We start from the raw sequence: 18,743 nt of genomic DNA on the forward strand, positions 1-18,743 counted from the left end.
ACATAAATGTTAACCCATTCTGACCGGGCACCCATTTTGGTGTCGGCATCATGTTATGCTTTAGCTATTGAAAAATAGCAGATCTACAAGCTCATATCGCGCCACCGAGTGGCGCGATACGAGCTTGTAGGTCTGCTATTTTTGAAAAAAATCGAAGAACGACTGACATTTTTAGAATCTGATCTCAGGTCAGAATGGGTTCATCAGACCAGTGTGTGTCCGGCGGAAACCTCGTATGAATCTGATCTCAGGTCAGAATGGATTAAGTAAAGGAAGGGGGCAGAAGAGATTCACTGCAGCCAGCCTCAACTACACATACTTGCTCTCCTCATCCAGCAGGTGGAACAGTCCAGTCGGTGTCTTGCTGATCAGTTCAATACAGCCCAGGTTGTCAGTGTAGTTTACATTATGCCAGGCGAGGCCCTCTGCCTGGTACTCCTCCTACGATAAAGAACGCAGACAGACTCTTCATCAGAATTCACTTTATTCATCAGCTAAAATGTATTCATCAGATAAACTGTAATAGAGGAGTTTCTTTAGCTGACACTGGTGCATACGGTACATTATAGATGTCTCGAAACTCTCTCGTCCTTGGCTATTGGCAAACAAAGAAATGGTACATTATCGCTGTGGGTTGCCAGACCTCCACCAACCCATCTATGGGGTAGCAATGACTACTTTCAGTTTATAACACCACCCCATCTCTACAATGGACAGCTACTCGTTTCATCTTCAAACTTAGCCTTTCAGAAAAAGGTCTGAATGATTTAGCTATCCAACGTGCTGGGGCTAAATAGTTGCCGAGGGCTTTGCACACTAGAGTGGAAAGTCCTTTTAATGAGATAGGTCAGAAAGTCAACTCACCTGCTCAAGTCTGAAGACATGCTGGTTAAAGTAATACTGTAGTTTATCGTTGGCATAGTTGATGCAGAACTGCTCAAAGATGTTTTCCTCAAAGTTCTCGAATCCAAAGATATCCAGGATGCCCACTGTCAAACACTGGAACAAAACAGAATTAAATCCTATCACCAACCATATTAGTGACCACCAACGCTCCCCGACAAATTAGACTATCACTGCCGTGCTATGGCAATGATACATGATCAGTTGTTGGAAGATATGTGGCCTTAGTTGATGGGAAAAGCGGCAATGCTTGTGTAGGGTAACATTTCTATTCCATACACTTTTCTACCATAGTCAATTATTTGATGGCCATGTGTTAATCGTTCTCTATAAATCAGGGCAGTATGGCTGAAAGATGAAGATATTCATGTCAATGTAAATGTACTTATTACGTTTTGGAAGCAAATTCCATAATAACCGTTTGTGGTTAAGGAAATGATGATTTCATTTCAATGTCTGATTGTCTCTCTCAGGACACAAAACATCACATAATATCACACAGTTGGCAGGTAAAACAAGTGAAAATGCCAATACTGGTACTTTGAAGCGTTAGGGTGCTAATGATTTAGGATTTGAGAAAATCCTGCAAATGATTGCAGCTTAATTTGTAAGCCAGCCAGCAATTGCGCACAGCCACTCATTTCAAAAAGTTAATTTAAGAGGCCATCTTCCTTAGAAAAGAAAACGCAAGATCTTCAAAGGTGGAAATGGCAGCAGTTGATAGTGAACATTCTTATGCTTTAGAATTGTTACTTACAGAGACAGACTCCTCCATGTCTCGTCTATTAAGCAGGGCGTGATTAATGTGCAGGACGATCCAATCAAACAGAGCGCTGTACAAAGACTTGGCCAAGGAGTCTCGCGCTGCAGTGATCTGTGGGTAACAACAAATCACATTTCGAAATGCTATGAATATAAACTCTGTTTTGATCCCGCACTGCCCAAGTTTCAATTCAATTCAGGTTAACTAAGAATTTGTACCTGGTTTTGTGTGTACGGCATAGCTAGCTTTTCATCAAAAAAGCTCACTCTCGTCTTGGTCAAAGCTTCCACCAGCATCTCCTTTTTGACCTACAATACAGAGAGACAGTCTAAAGAATCCTACAGTAGAGAAAAATATAGTGTTGGGGAAAGCATAGTTCCATATGCTACAGTACCATTTTCTTCACACATTTAAAAAAAAAAGAGGTTCACCAAAAGCAAAGCTACCCTAGAGGGGAATAAACCATAGTTTGATGATGTGAGAAAATGGAGTTCAATGAAGTTCCTGTAATTAATTAAAGGAACCGATGACAAATTGGGATTTTGAAGAACTACCAGCAACCTGCTACTGAAACCCCTGGGTTAACTACAAGCTGTGAAAGTGCTTCCCATCATTGAATAGTACACATACACACAGTACTGTGCACAACTGCACAGCATATGAATCTGTAGACCAACTAGATCAGAGGTTCCCAACCACTGGTACGTGTACCTGTGGTGCTGGTACGCGGGACATGTCCCACTGGTGCGCGGGAAGGGAATCCCAAGTTTTCTATAACCGTGCGTCGCCAGGATCAATGATCAATGACAATGACATAACATTATGTTGTGATATAATAATATAGCAGCGGGTAGGTTACTTGAGGTCAGACAACCGTCTTCCGTGTTTTGGTACGATGATGCGCGACCGTGACACACCGCCGCCCCCCACCCCCACCCCCACCCCCCAGCCATGCCGGTCCGCAAACATTTTATGAACCGTCAGCCGGTCCGTGGTAATAGAAGGGTTGGGAATCCCTGAACTAGATGATACAAGATCATGCAATATGCAATAGTTTAATTAGTATACTTTTGTATCAGTAACATAGGCGATTTTCTTTTCGTGAAAGTACCTGCAGCAGGTCCGAGAGCTTGGACAGAACGTCATCAGGTCCAACCGCCAGGACGTGACCATCCTCTGCGGATGTGTACGTTACATTACCGATGTACAGAATGGCAGCTAGGACAGAGAATATCCTGCAACACACACACACACACACACACACACACACACACTTCCAAGGTGTAAAATATTCTAATGGCTTCAGCGCCGCTCCTCAATTAGGGGTGAGAACTACAGTAGGGAACAATGCGCTGCATTCCCTAATACATACACCATGGCCTGAGGGGTAACAAGAAGACTCGCCCCGTTTCTGTTTTCCTCCCAGAATTTTCCCCAATGTGAGGGGTGGGAGAGGCTGGACAGCAGACGGCTGGACTTTGAATTTCTCTAACTATAAACTTTCATGACAGCAGACAGCCTAAGTACAAATATAATTCATGAAAATCTACTACATTGAAGTCTGTTCACAGAAGTTGTTGTAGGATATGTGGGGATTATCTGACGAGGTACCATTTGAGTGTGCAAAACCTTACATATACTAAATAATACTAAATTGTTTATAGGGTCAATATAAGTAAAATAATATAGCCTTTCTACAGGAGTATCTTTTTATATTTTTCCAAAAAGAATACAAACAGCCAATAGCATATTACAAAGTGACAATTCCGGGAGGAAAAACGGGCAAGCACCGGGTCGAGTCTTCCGGTATTCGCCTGAGGCAGTCACAGGCTCACTGTGCATATTTCTCCTGTTTGACTTGACAAGCCCTGACCTGCTGCTGTCACGAACAGAGAAGGTAGGAAGAGCACTTCAGGGAGACAGGAGTTACATTTTAATACAGTACATCGTTCCGATACGTTTTGCACAGGTGATTAAGCACAGCTCGTAGGAATTGTCACCCCTGTGCAACATGCTCGTAAACAATGTCCGACAGATGAACCGCAAGGATCGTTTGGGGTTCATGTGCATTGTATTAGAACTGCAACAAGCGGGACATGCAAACGATTCATTACATTGTTTTAACATTTTTGGACAACCAGATAAGGAGGGCGTTTACTGCATCATGGCAGTTTGAGTATTGTCAAGCAGCTGTCACTCAACAAACATTGAATTAAACGGACTTGTAAACATTTTAACTGTGACATAATGATGTTACTCGGGGGGGAACATCAGCCAAACATGGCCAGTCACAATAGCTGAACTACGACGCTAAAAAACATTTGGTGTGTTTTTTGCATTGTTATTTTTTGTAGTTTTGTGTGGTTGTATGTTATAAAAACAACTTGAAAATATGAATACAAATTAATTTCTCCTCCAAAAGAGAGATTTGGAAAGAAAGAATATAACCAAATAAGTATAGAGGTATTAAGTGGTTATAACACGTATTTACAGATATTATTTATCTGATACAATGTATACAGTTCATGAACATTTCACACAATCTCTTGTAACCTTGTTTCTAAAGGCAATAAGGAGTGTAAGAGCCATACGATGTCTACTGATTTTAAATGGTATATATATTGATGACATCACAGCAGGGCATGGGCGAGGCCAAAGTTGCCATGGTTACCCAGGGTATTTAAGCCTAGTCCCTGATTGAGCACAGGTGTTGCTGACAGGCAGAGGCACACCATTTTAAACGGTGTTTGTTAGGCTGATGGTCTCTGTATGCGTTAATGGCAGTTTATGTTTATTTCATTGTATTTAATTTCTAGACTGAAGTATAGGGCTTTGGACTTTGAATAAATATGATTTAATACCAACTGAATGGGAACGTTTTGGACTTCAGTTCTTCTACCCACGTCTGAACAACCTCCTAACCGTCAGTAACCAGTAGTGCCAGAAGTATAGGGCTTTGGGCACTACAAGGAGGTTTCATCCAGACATGCATCGCATCAATTCCTTTTCACATAAAAACCTGTACGCACTGTTTCTTGGTGGAGGCCAGGAAGCCAACCATCTCCATAGCTTGGTGGAGCTTCTTGTAGGCATGTCTTAGTTTCTCCTCATTTTCCAAGTGAAAGTTCTCCTGTGAGATGAGGACATAGCAGACAAGAGTTGAAGAGGGTGGAGACATATCAGGAAAAGAATTATTGGCAGGAATGTTGTATGTGCACATACAAGGAATGTGTCTGTGAGCTTGGTGCATTTCACTGAAAGCAACAGCATAGAATCGTTTTCAAAGACATTGCCGAAGCATTTCCGGGGGTCCCCAGCCAAAAACGTTGAGAACCCCTGGATGGATCACTGGTTCAAGTTAAGCACCCATACATTTAAATAGATTTGGCTACAGACCCCCATCTGAAAAGGTTTTGTAGAGCCTCCAGAAGAGAAGATTTGTGTTCAAATCATTCAAGATTTTTCTAAATGTTTCGAAAATATCAGATCACAATGCGTAGTCAAAGTATAAAAAAGGGTTAGTGGTTAACCTGATTTTGATGCTTTATAAACAAAACAAAAAAAAAGGTATGGCAAGTGATATTTTTTATTTAAAAAAAAAAAAGGTATGGCAAGTGATATTTTTTATTTAAAAAAAAAGGTAGGGTAAGGGATATTTTTTATTTTAAAAAACAAAGGTATGGCAAGTGATATTTCTTATTTTTAAAAAAAAGGTAGGGTAAGTGATATTTTTTATTAAAAAAAAAAGGTATGGCAAATGATATTTATTAAAAAAAAAAAGGTAGGGTAAGTGATATATATATATTTTTTTTTAAAGGTAGGGTAAGTGATATTCTTTATTTAAAAAAAAAAGGTAGGGTAAGTGATATTTTTCGGTTAAAACAAAACATTTTGTTAAAAGGTTAGCACTCTACGTTCAGCGATGGTACAGAAGGGGGTCTATCCTGGGATGACAGAAACCATTAGAAGGGATGATTACAGTAACTTGTGAGGATCAAGTGTACCTCCTTGAGGTAGAAGTAGTCTTGTGGCTGTAGAAGCTGAAGCTCCTTGCGCTCCTCTTTGGATGCACCCGCCAGCATATAGTAGAACACATGGAAGTTGCTACACATGTCACAGAGGGGGACAGAGGGGGTCATCAATCAGGGCTTAGATGTCAGAAATGTCATCCAATAATCTTACTGAGATGAGGAGATCATGTGATCAACTTATATTTCTGGATAGCGTGATAATCGCGATATGAAATTGACTGTGGAACCACTGCTTTCCATGCAGGACAAGCTCATTATACTAGTTCATAAGAGTGAAGGAAGCATGGAAATAATTAATTGCCACAGTGAGTGCTTTGATTCTGGAAAGTTTGTGTAATTATTATGTTTTATTTTGTTAACAGCAGATAGGTTTATGGGTTAGTTGTCTTTGTTCATACCTCTTATTCTGAATTCTGCAGACCAGGCGACACTTTTCTAGCAGATACTTCTCAATCACTGCCCTGTGAAAGAACACAAACAGGAGGAAGACAAGATAAACAATGTCAATCATTTTAAAAACCCTGATCTGTTTTTCTTTTGGTAAAGTGAGATTCAACAGAATCAACAAAAATACAAATGTAAATTTAGGGGGAGAGCAATTGTTGTTATTTTCAATGCTTCCTGATGGGTAGGTACAAAGGCATGCGTCTCTATGGGTTTGCTTTGGAAAGAAAAGTAATAAACAGTGCCTCACCCTCTGACAACACCACTCTCAAGATAGTTGATTTGGATGAACTTCCCAAAGCGGCTTGAGTTGTCGTTCTTTGCAGTCCTGGCATTGCCAAAGGCCTGTTTATAACACAAGGAACGTTATTTCACAGCAGAATAAGCAGTCACATAAGCAGGTTCCTTAAATTCCTGGCAGACTGTGAACTAAACATCGTAAAATATCTGCTTTAGAGATGATTAAATAAACTATTTCTAGTGGTGGATGGTTATGGGCTTTGCATGCCAGAGAAATCTGAGACGGGTGACGTGCTGTGAGGATCAGTTAGTCAAACTGTGAACCAATTTGCATTTGCAAAGTTACATTCATATGATATGGATGATGCTGCCATAACCAGCCATAATCATAACGGGCCAGGTGTTGGAAGAGGACAGCCTTGTACACTGTAGACACATATCACTGCTTATTGATCGCAAAAGCACTTGGTTTGCCCAGAGGGCATGTGATTCACTGTGATTACCTTTGACCTTGCCAGATCAAAGGTAATCACAGTGAATCTGATCACAGTGAATATTCTGTGTCACTGTTGCCTGTCTGCCTGCCTGCTGCTAATATCGCAAACTAGTGAAACTACTACAGTGTACACCTATCAATTGATCTCTAGCAATTATTTAATGTTACTTTACAGAGTCTGAAACTTTATTTATAGCATGAGCAGCTGCTCTCGCGGTCTCGCTTTTGTTTTACAACAAGAATAGTAATCAAAAGATGTTTCATTATCACTAATGATTGAATACCTGGCTGGAACATAATGTGAGAAAAGGTAAGCAATGAATGACCTTGATTTGAATAGCGATCCATGTGGCAGGAAAACATTAATGCCACCGCATTTAAGTTTCTTCCTATAGAAGCCAGAAGCCAGAGTCTATACCAAAACATTTCACACACGCAAACATGCAGAATGTCCGTAATCTGTCTGGAGACATACTCACTTCTCCAAATACAAATGATCATACTGGCAGGCCAACCTAAAGTGTACTAAAAAAAATCACACCCGTGTGAAGTGAGTGGTGCAACTCCGTGTGTGGGTCCCCAGGGGGTCCCCGGAACTTCCAGACCCACAGGAACGAGCCCAGGGCGATGGCCCGGTTCCGGCGGGCCGCCCGCGTCCGAAACAGTTGAGAAACAGAGTTACCGTGTGGGGGTCCCCAGGGGTTCACTGTACTGTACTGTACTGTACTGTACTGTACTGTACTGTACTGTACTGTACTGTACTGTACTGTACTGTACTGTACTGTACTGTACTGTCCCACCCGAGGACATGTGTGTTACCCATCTTCTCCATAAGGAGCTTGAGTCCAGCAGTGGTGTTTTAGTGGATTTCAGACTGGATGGAAACCTTTTTAATATCAGGAGGCTACAGGCAAAGACCAAACTGTCCACAGAGCAGGTCATTGAGTTGCAGTATGCAGATGACTCTTGTGGCACACTCCCCACAGGACCTCCAGTCCATCCTTGCTGTGGTTGTCAAGGCCTACAGCAGGATGGGGCTGTCTGTCAACACCACCAAGACAGAAGTGGTCTGCCAATGGAGCTCCAGTACCCCAAACACCCTGCCTGCCTAGGGTTGGGATTCGTTAGGATTTTAACGGTTCCGGATCCTTCCCGGATCCCTCTTAACGGTTCCGGTTCCTAACGGTTCCCTTAACGGATCCTAATATTATTTTCCCCCTTTTTTCTGATAAATATTATGCTTATATTATATATATTATATATATATTAAACTTCACCACCACCACCACCAGCTAGCCACCACAACAATATCATTGTTGCAATTTGTACTGTATATTTCAATTTGCTGTATATTAAATACAGTACACATTGCAATAATGATATTGTTGTGGTGACAAATGTCTTTAATGTTCAGATTAATTTAATATGAAGGACCCCTTACCCTAATGGAAACAAATTGGATGGATTATAAAATCCTTTTAGCAGACCTTGTATTGAACTGTAGGCTATGTTCCTGTGCTTTTTTCTGCAAACCGTTTATAAAGTAGGCTAATCAATCTATGGAGGTATATGCACCTAAACGCTGGGCTCTCAACAGTCACGCGATTAATTTAGAGCCAAATCAAAAGCAGTTGAGTTGCTTATAAGTTGTAAAAAATAAGTGCAGACAAATTGATTTGGCGTGATTCATAAAATATCAGACAGAAAGACGTCGAGACATTGGCGTTCTGAATTAACACCATTAACAACAGTTGTACAATACACCTAATGAAAAGCTCTGTAGACATAAGTAGTTTTGATTTTCTATTACGTTACTAGTCTGTGGAAAGTGAACCAGCCTTGCATCATCCTCATCCCCCGCCGGCTGTGGTGGAGCTGCGGGGAGTGCGGGCTTTCCGCATGGCTCTCAAACGCGATTTGCCTAGATTATTCTCCTGAGTTGTGGACTCGTGTAGGCGTATTGATTTTGAGTTGTTTCATCAATGTGGACGTGGTGCAACTGGTACAAGTTGCAACAACCTTTGCAGGGAACTATAGCATAACATTTATTCCACTTTGCGTGCTCAGCCTCAGAGTCATTTCCCTCTCTGTTGACCACACTTTGGAGATCTCTCGACATCACTCGCTCCGCGGCGGTGAGCAGTCGCTGAATGCACAGAACAGTGGGCGTATCCTCCCCGAGCCCACACACTCTTTAGGTGGGGTGACGTCACCTCAGGCTCTGCTTGCATGCATGCACATTGCACAGACACAGCGGAGCTAAATGACGACTGATGAGAACCGTTTGGGGAACCGTTAATAAAACACTACACACACACACGTGCGACTACACACACAAACACGTGCGATACCGCACGCACGCAGCATGGCACGCGCATTGGTACACACACGCGCGCGGACATTGCTGGCCATTGTTGGTTTCACGCATGCGCACACCACTCGTGCTCATGACGGATACACACGGACATTCCTGGTTGTAGGAGTGGTTGAACCACTCAAAAATGACAATTGACAAATTGTCAACTAGCAATTGCATGTAGTGGTTGCAAAGTATTGTGACTTATTGCACACCAGGTCAAATTTGAACCAAGGTCAGCTGCAAAAGAATCATAGCCTTATTTATGTGGTATGCGCTCTTAGTCAGTGAGTCAGAGGCAAACCAGGACAGTGGGTTTATTTTTTTCCCCATTCTGAATGACCAACCAAGCAGAGAGATTGAGAGAACTCAGCCACTGTTCATGTTAACATCATTACTTAAATGGCTGTTTTTTTAAGGAAAGACTTGCATTATTCAAATCACATGCGATTGGATTAGCCACATATTTCATGTGCTCTGCCTTGTGTGATCTAAAAGGATTTTTCAACTTAGTGATGGGTTGAAATTGTGTACATTTCAGGGGAGATTAAAAAAAACATTTAAAAAAAGCATCAAATGTGATGCATTTCCAATTCCAAAATGCCCATGTGGTGTTTTCTGGCTTTTCCGAACAAAGGTTACGGTATTTTAAATTGTTTTTCAAAATAGGAAAAATAAATAAAAGTCTAATAAGTTTAGGCAAGTTTAGGCTCCGAGCAAGATAGGGCCCTAAGTCTGCACAACACTGTGATAGCTATTGTCTAGTGTGAGACAGGCAAGTAAGGAGAGCTGAATGCAGCAGATTTAAGCAAAGCAGGAGGATGTGTTTATGGACAGATATGTTCATGTTGTGTGAATAGTAAACAAAAGATGGTTGCATCCCAGTCTCTAAAAACAGGAAGAAAAGAGGGGAAAACCCTAACACACACTTGGGCAACCAAAAAGCATATTATGAAAAAAATAGTAAAAGACACTAATGATTGCTCCAAGCAATCATTACTGTCAATATCTATTGGATAACCCACAATGGAGTGAGTGCTTACTAATTTTATGCCAGTAAAACCGAATCGTATCATTTGGATGATTACACACTACACAGTGAGATAGGCATTGGCAATGACATCAAGCCAGGAGATATATTTAACAGGTATGCACATTATTGTTCCACTGGCCATGTACTGAAATTGTTGGCATTCATTGTGAATACGGGAAATCAACACCAGCCGCTGAGAGAGAAAGGTGAAACCCAGAAATTCAATTCAAACATGCAGTGTTGTGCGCTAGTGATAGTTTGAGTTGTAAACAATGGCAACCTGACAACAAAACACTCCACCCACAATCCCTTTTTTTGAGCAGGGTGGAGCATATTTTAGGATTCACTCCTTGGGGTGGAGGGGGCAGGGGGATTTGGACATTCCTGCTGAGAGAAATGTACATCTTCCACAAAATAAGCCCACGTCAGCAGCATCTGTTTTCTACCATTCCATGCAGTGTGGGCTGTGCTCTCGGGGTCCTGTCCTAACAGGCCAAGACTATGCATACGCATGTTACACAGTCAAGACAGCCCGTCAGCATGCTGATCCTATCACTGTCTGGCAGGTATTGGAATGTTCCTCCCACTGGGCCACTGTCGTAAGCAAGCCTGGTTTCCATTTTCCACCATATGCATCAAAACTTGTGAGAGGTGAAGCAGAACCGGGCACAGTGAGGATAACGGGGGAGGAAGGAGAAGGACTAGAGAAATAGAAAAGGGGGAACAGAAAGTGTCAGTTTGTGAGAGAGGGACACAGGAAGCCAAGCAGAAGTAGCGAGAACTTGATGGAGAGGGCGGTAGTTAGAGGCAAAGAGAGACAAAACATGAGAAGAAAATTGAAAGAAAGACAGATTGTAGAAAGGACTTGATTTGCAGGTGATTCTGTAGGATTGGAAGTGACTGTATTGAACCTGTTCTGACATGTTGCCGTTTCTCTGCAATCTACTGTTTCTCTACTCTTGTGTGGAGGTGGTGGTTCCCTCCTAGCCAACGCCCTGCTGCCACATTCCCGCCTGTGGAGCTCTGCGTTTTGCTTCCCCCAGCCTAACTCGTCCCCTCGCACAGTAACCAGCCAACCAGAGTCCATAGCCACCGGACTAAGATGACGCCCAGCTATTGTCTTCTTTTCCTGGTTTTTCCAATGACAGCATAAACAAGACACTTGCTGCAGTGATTGCCACATGTCTTAAATTAGAGTACTGATTCATTACACCGTGCTCCGAGTTTAGACATGTGGCAACAGTCACATGTCTGTCTTGGACTCAAATGGTTCCAGTTAGGATTTTCCAGTGGCCATTTTTCAGTGCATGTAATTTCACACCATGCATCATTCACACATTTATTTCTTTCATTTCCATTACTAGTCACATTACAAAACTTGCTTAAACTCTGTTATACAAATTGACAATGTTTTTTGGTTTATTTCCCATTCATTTTGGGGTTTAGATGCTTTTGTAAACCCCACAACCTTTATGATGAAGTCAGTTGCATACCATACCAAATTACAAATCCTGGGTTGTGGGTTCCTGATGAGATATCACTTGAATTCCCAATTAAGGAAAATGCCTCACCATTGATATTTAAGATTTTTTTTAAAGGGCTCATGTTCTGATATGACTCATGGCGAGAAATGAGGACGGCAGAAGTACACTAAAATAGCTAAAACACACAAAAGGGGCATCAACAGATCCTTTGCCTGACAACAGTCCTTCACCCCCATCCAATATCGACATCCTGCTGCCTCTTCGGCAGAGTTTCCATTATTGAACGGTCCTGCTGGCTACACTTGAGGCTAATTGCCATGCCACACGGACCACTTATCATCTTCAATGCTCCCCATTTCCTATTCATTTAATAAATAACCCAAGACAATAAGCCCATCCATCTCCTCCAGCTATGCCAATCTTGAATCCTTTCCACGCTGACTGGGGAGGAGCTAAAACAAGGAGCCAGAGAGACCGGTCGGAGGTGCGACCGTGCAATAGCTGATGGTTATTCAGACAAACCAGTCAGACTTGTTCACGCCGATAGAAAGCGTCCAAAGCACGTCTCTCTCTCTCTCTGAAGGAGGCGAGACCATCAGAAAGGGGCGTGTGATCAGTGGGGCCCACAAAGTACTTTGTGTAAAAGGTTAGAAAGACAGATAGGCTGTCGGAATCCTGCCCTGTTCCATGAAATATACGTAGTGGTATGCTGTGTACATTTGAATACCAGCCTAATGATTCATGCTCACAGCAAATCTGTAGTGTTACTTTCACTCTGGTGAGTTTTTACACCCCAAGAGTTAAGTTCACACACAGTCCGTATTTTACTGTGTAGTTTGGTTGATGCTAAACCATGCACAACACCTCCACACATGTCACATCACATTGTAGATAGGATATTTTGTACACAAAGTACAATGAAGTATAATACAGTGTTAAGTGGTTAATCAGACTCGTCGATTTAGGCAATTATACAAAATAAATCTATACGAATGTATCACACACACACACACACACACACACACACACACACACACACACACTCCGTTTTTCAATTGAAGTACATGAACAAGATTAAGTCAGTTATTCGTTCGAAATGTCAGTTTCGGTGTATATTCAATTAATTGTCCAGCCCTATATGTACATACCCTTTACTAGGTCTTTATCAGATCCTTTGACCTAAAAAGTGGCCCCAGCAACAACAAGGCACTATGGCAGAGGGGGTGTGTAACCAAAAACACTGTAATTTTCTCAAGAACAGAGCGTGCTGGCATTTTTCTGAGAAATGTGTTGGCCTATATTATTGTCCATAACATTCAAACACAATGATATTTTAATCAGATTCCTGAATACAAAACGCAGAAAAGACCTTCTGTAGTAGGCGTGTGGTTAACCCAGTTAGTCATTGACAGTTTTAACACAAAACTGATGTGATAACAAGACAGTCTGCTGACAGACTGTGTGAAACTGTTAAGTGTCAGTACAAACACAACGCATATTACGCAGCATATTAGCGCCTTGCATTATCCAAAGTGCTTTACACTGTGCCAACTTGCTCATCAAGGACACTTCGACACCAACATAGGGTGAGGGGATCAAACCATGAACCTTCTGATTCCCATTCAGCGGCAGCTCTACCTCCTGAGCCACTGCACTGCAGCCCCCCCCCCCCCTCCCACTTTCTCATCAATCATTCACTACTATTGGCTGATATTCTAGTGCTCAGCATACTGAACAGATGCAAGGTGCATTCCGCTTCCGTACTTTGTTGCTTCGCTTGCCTGATTTATTGTCCATTCAATTTGAAAAAATAGAGACCTTATAAAATAATTTCTTATATACCGGAATATATATATATTTATTTATTTAAACCCCCAAATACACTGGAAGTGGAAACACATGCATTGTTTGCTGTACTTGGCTCTGACTGTGCAGTCTTTATGGATTATGGATTTTTTTTGCTGATGTGTGGACAGTAATGCTGATGTGTGGGGCTGTGGGCGGTTGCCACTGCATCAGTCATGTCATGTGTTGTTCTACATAACAAACACAAACATCTGAAAAAAAAACAATATCATCAGAATATGAAGGGATTTCAGTAATGCAGCCTACCCCCAACCAGCCTACCCCACCGTTAGACATCACATTCTCCCCCATGAGCCTTGAATAGGTGTAGATCATACTAGCCAAGCCAGCTAGTGCCAAAACACAGAATTTGTGTATTGGATGTCAGCTTTTTTAATTTGAGTGACTCTGAAAACTCCTACAGCCTGAGCCTACCGTACAGTAGGCCTATAATGTACATACTTAAATACTGTAATATCACATAGATGACCGGCTTTGTTCACTACACTGAGAGCACAAAACAACAACGCTGTTCTTTCCATAAAACATATTGAACCGGGGAATTCTTGTGAGTTATGATCCCTTGTTGATACGTACTGTTCTTCAGACACGAATGGAAGATGTTGATAAAGATTTAGAATAATAAGCATTTCCTTGAGACATAAATGTAGCCCGCACATTTTGTAAAACTCACGTGTCTGACAGACACATGAACAGCAAACATTTAACCAATCTCTAAACTAAGAAAAGCCCACAAATAAGAGATGCGACCTTCAATTTCTTATCATCGCTGCACAGTCACAGATATGGGACTGCTATAAACTGACTTGGTTGGTCTGACACACAATGGTTCAGTGTTTTAGCATGTACTTGTAGTCCCTCTCCCTTCCTGTTTTTTGTCTGTGGTTAAGACCACCCAGTCAAAAACCAAGTTTGCAGACATGACCTTTTCATTATTGTTAGCAGACACTGCTATGCACAGCCACCCATGAGCTATGTTTAAGGAAAACAATTTGTGCCATGTGGTGGCTGGAGTATACAGTATGTACAGTAAAGTCAACTTAGCTTCAGACCCTCTTATTTCACTAAAGACCTTACCTAAAGGCCATAGGTAGACTATGTTGCAAATACGAATGCTTGCCTGTAGGCAAGAAGACAACATTTCACCACCAAATATCAGCATGGCAAAAAATGGCCTACATCTCTATGGGGAGTATACTTTGGTCCGCCATATCATTGGTTCGAATGAGCATTGGTCCGACTCAGGATAGGGTTGGGGGTTAGGTGTGCTGCCCCGTGCTCGCGGTTATGGTGAGGGTTTGGGGTAGGTAGTCGATCGGACCAAAGTATAGTAACCCATCTCTATCTATAGCATCTTTATCCAAAGTGCGTACATTCACTGACACAAACCACCAATGGCTGAGGCAACTATGCAAGGAACCACCCTCATCGGGAGCAGTTAGGTAGGGGTTAAGTGGCTTGCTCAACGACACTTTGACATAAAGCCAGGAAGAACCGGGGATCCAAACAGGAACTTTCCAGCTCCCAATTGGCCACTTCGGCTCCTTTGGAGCCACTGCTGTCCTAGTACAGAAAATCATTTAACAGTTACAAGTAGCCAGTTCTGTGTCAGTAACCTACCTCTAGTACCGGGCCTGCACCCAGAATGGTCCGCTCCACCCCACTACAGTAGCGCTGTTGGCTGAGGGCAGTCAGGCAGTGGATCAGATAGCTGGTGCTTTCGGTCTTGCCTGAGCCACTCTCCCCTGTTATGACAATACACTGGCTGACATGCTTGTGTAGCATGGTATGGTAGGCAGCGTCCGCTATGGCAAATATATGAGGACTCAGTTTGCCTAGCGGTTGCTTCTCATACATCTTGACGTATTTGGGGTTGTAGTAGCCAGGCAGGCACTTGTAAGGGTTGACTGCGATGAGGATGCCACCGGCGTACGTGTAGATCTTGTGTTTGTAGAAACGCTGGCGCAAGGCTTCTACGATACCGTCATCGGTCAAGGTGGGGAGGGTGCAGAGGTCGTCATATTCCTCCTCTCCGCTGTTTTGTACCTGGGTGCCTCCATCACAGACCTGTCTCTGGAGGATGAAATAGTACCCCTGGTCCTGCGGGTGTGGTTTCTGGGCCTCTGGGGGCCACAGGAGGACTTTGTCCACGGGGAGGTCCCCATCCTCCAGCACCACTGCCTGCCCTCCACTCTCCCTGAGCTCCAGCAAGCTGTAAGTCTGGCTCATATCCACACCCAGGGCGGCTCCTGCATTCTGGATGACACTGGATGCAGTATCCCCAGTGGTGGCCTGTATGGTGCAGTCCTGGGACAGCCCGAAGTAGATCTGTAGAACATACTGTCCATTCTGTCCCCCATCTGTAGCGCTCATCCTGACATGCACAGAAAGGCCTCAGCATACCTCATTGCCCATTTGTCCACTAGGCAACAATAAGGAGAGAGTGACTTGTATTAGAAATAATTTAAACTTTCTGAAGAAGAAAAAAAGGTTGAAGTAAATCAATATTTACTTTGATATGAATTAATTAATTGATTCATTAAAATACAGACAGCCTAATCAAAGATGAAGCAGCTGACATACTTTAATTCCTTACTAGACGCATAATGGCTGATATTCCATAGACTGCATGTATTGCATAGATTGCATGGGCATGGCATTTCCATATGGCATAGGCTACAGTACATGCTATATGATGTCGCCTACTTTTAAAATAAGGGCGAGTTATGAAAAGTATGTACTGTTAAAGTGAAACAAAAAGCTAATTTACCAGAAAAAGGGAAAATTAAAGGAGGAACAAATACAAAATTAAGCTAAATAAACGTTTAACTTCTATTTTGGGTGATTGGCATTAATACATAACCATAACCATACATACCATACCGTAGTTTGCCTTTCCGCAATTATCCCACTATTTCCCAATAATTTCCCACGAGACATCGTATGACATAACTTAACAAACAGGACAAGACACTAAGACAGCCAAAGTAATAACGTCACTCACCTTCCAACGTAGAGAATTCATTTCACTTCACAACATTAAAACTTTCTTCACAACAACAAGGAAGACTTGTATGTAGGCTACTCCTCGCTGTGTTCATGCAGTAGGATACAACTTGGAAAACAAGTTCACCTGTGCGCTGGTGCTTCCCGAAAAGGTGAGCGTGAGCACTGTGAAGTTTATATTCCTCATGTAAAACGCAATTCGCCAGCGGATTGTCTATATCCTGTGTTACCGGTATTATACTATAAATCACAGTAAGAAGAACCTTAATGAGATTTCTCAATCCTCGGGTCCTGGTCGAATGGTTTTACTTCCTAGATTTCTCTCCACACGCACCCGTCGACTGACGAGGTGGATAATGTGACCCTTCACTGATCACACAGATGATGAGCCCTAGAACTGCTGAGCTAACACCTAAACGCACTTTATAATGGAGGGAGATTACTCTCTATCGTGGAGAACAAACTCTTTCACTTTCACAGGGCTTAATTGAAAAAATAAATAAAAAATAGTCTGTATACTTAGCGTTTTGATTTTAATTCAACGAGTGTGAACTATTTGACACTTTATTTGAATGAGGATCTAGTGAGCTTTGACCGACCCCTTGTGGGATTTTGAGATATTACCACACTTTTTGTTTGTTGCCAATTAAGAGTAAGGACCACCAACTATGTGAGGTGGTGGAAAGCCTGGTGAGGCGAGGTTGGGTTAAACTTACCAACTATGTATTTGGTAGCCGACACCATCTGAAAATAGTTTTTCCAGGGACCCCCATAAGATAAGATGTGTCTTAATTTATGATTTTATTTTTCCCCAAGATATTTCGAAATTGTCAAAAATAGCAGATCTAAACTATATAACAGACAGAGGCATAATAGGGTCATTTGAGAATCTAAGGAATAAATATTCATTCACATACAGTCACATTTCGTTAGATTTTTACAAATCCGTCATTATGTAACAAAGAACATGCAAGCCCCTAGGACATCCTAGAAAATATTCTTACACAACCTGTGCCAGAAAGATTTATTTCCTTATCTGTATGAATGTTTTGATGTAAGTTCAAACCACTCCACTGATCATATTCGAAGGCAGTGGCAGATTGACTTGGAATGTCAGATAGAATTAAGACAAACTTGGACAACAAAGGAAATACACTTACTATTTTGAGTTGCAATAATGATAGAGAAAGACAATTCAAATTTTTACACAGACTCCATTATACACCTACTGAGAAGCAAGCTTGGTCTCAGCTCTCCTAACTGTAATAAATGTGACACAGAAGTTGGTACATATGCACATATGCTTTGGAAATGTACAAGATACAGGTGTTTTGGAATGAGGTGAAGAATGAGCTGGACACCTTGATTGGATATAATTTGAACTTGTCACCTCTCCAGTGGGTACTAGCAACTAAGGTATCCAGTGCAAGGACCAGACACAACGCCAAATTGGTTGGAATACTCTTATACATAGCGAGAAAGACTATAGGCCTACTCAAGCTTTGGATTCATAGAGACGTTCCTACACTGGATGAATGGTACAAGGAGGTAAGACTGGTTCCTCTGGAGAAACGGACTTATCTCCTCCGCGATATTAAACATGGAAGGGTTCACGAAGGTATGGGAACCAGTCTTAGATACAATGGACCATTCTAGACTGTGCTTCAATGTACCTTATTGAACGGTAGTGAATAACAAAGACTCTGGTGACCTGTAATGTACACTCATGTCAAGACTGTGGTGTACTCGTTTTGTCTTGTTTTGTTTTTTTTGTTTGTAGTTTGTATTTTGTTTTTTGTCTGTGCATTGTAATGTCCGTATTGTGGTACTTCTATACACATTGAATTGCGGTTGTTCAGCTCAAAAAAAGAAGAAAATAGCAGATCTGATTGTAGATCGGTTACATTTAGTAATTAAGTATAACATAGGGTTAACTTAAACTGATTGTGAAGCTATAGGCCTTTTAACTTTCAGGGTCCTTGAAAGGGTTCCAGGGGGTCCCCGACTCCCCACTCCCCAGACCTTATTCTCTAGTAGTATATTTCTTGGACAATGATTGCACTCAGAATATAGAGCTACTGAACACTTATTTTAACAAAAGCAAATCACTTACTGCACTTC

The 18,743-nt window shown here is 41.9% G+C and overlaps 1 protein-coding gene across 1 annotated transcript in view; it reads right to left on the reverse strand.

Annotated features, from left to right (window-relative positions):
* The window catches only part of LOC310871322 (myosin IXb), a 39,477-nt gene extending 22,509 nt beyond the window's left edge, over positions 1-16,968 (reverse strand). Inside the window, exons 1-11 of the mRNA XM_083782808.1 lie at positions 16,621-16,968; positions 15,237-16,038; positions 6,392-6,486; positions 6,096-6,158; positions 5,671-5,770; positions 4,696-4,796; positions 2,778-2,901; positions 1,885-1,974; positions 1,661-1,777; positions 865-999; positions 320-441 (exon numbers count right to left, since the gene is read on the reverse strand). Coding sequence (XP_083638934.1) covers positions 320-441; positions 865-999; positions 1,661-1,777; positions 1,885-1,974; positions 2,778-2,901; positions 4,696-4,796; positions 5,671-5,770; positions 6,096-6,158; positions 6,392-6,486; positions 15,237-15,989 — 1,700 coding nt within the window. The 5' untranslated portion in view covers positions 15,990-16,038; positions 16,621-16,968. The remainder of the gene's footprint in view (positions 1-319; positions 442-864; positions 1,000-1,660; positions 1,778-1,884; positions 1,975-2,777; positions 2,902-4,695; positions 4,797-5,670; positions 5,771-6,095; positions 6,159-6,391; positions 6,487-15,236; positions 16,039-16,620) is intronic.
* Positions 16,969-18,743: the final 1,775 nt, after the last annotated feature.

This window comes from Protomyctophum parallelum, assembly GCF_964188405.1.
Source record: "Protomyctophum parallelum genome assembly, chromosome: 14".
Taxonomy (NCBI): Eukaryota; Metazoa; Chordata; class Actinopteri; order Myctophiformes; family Myctophidae; genus Protomyctophum; species Protomyctophum parallelum.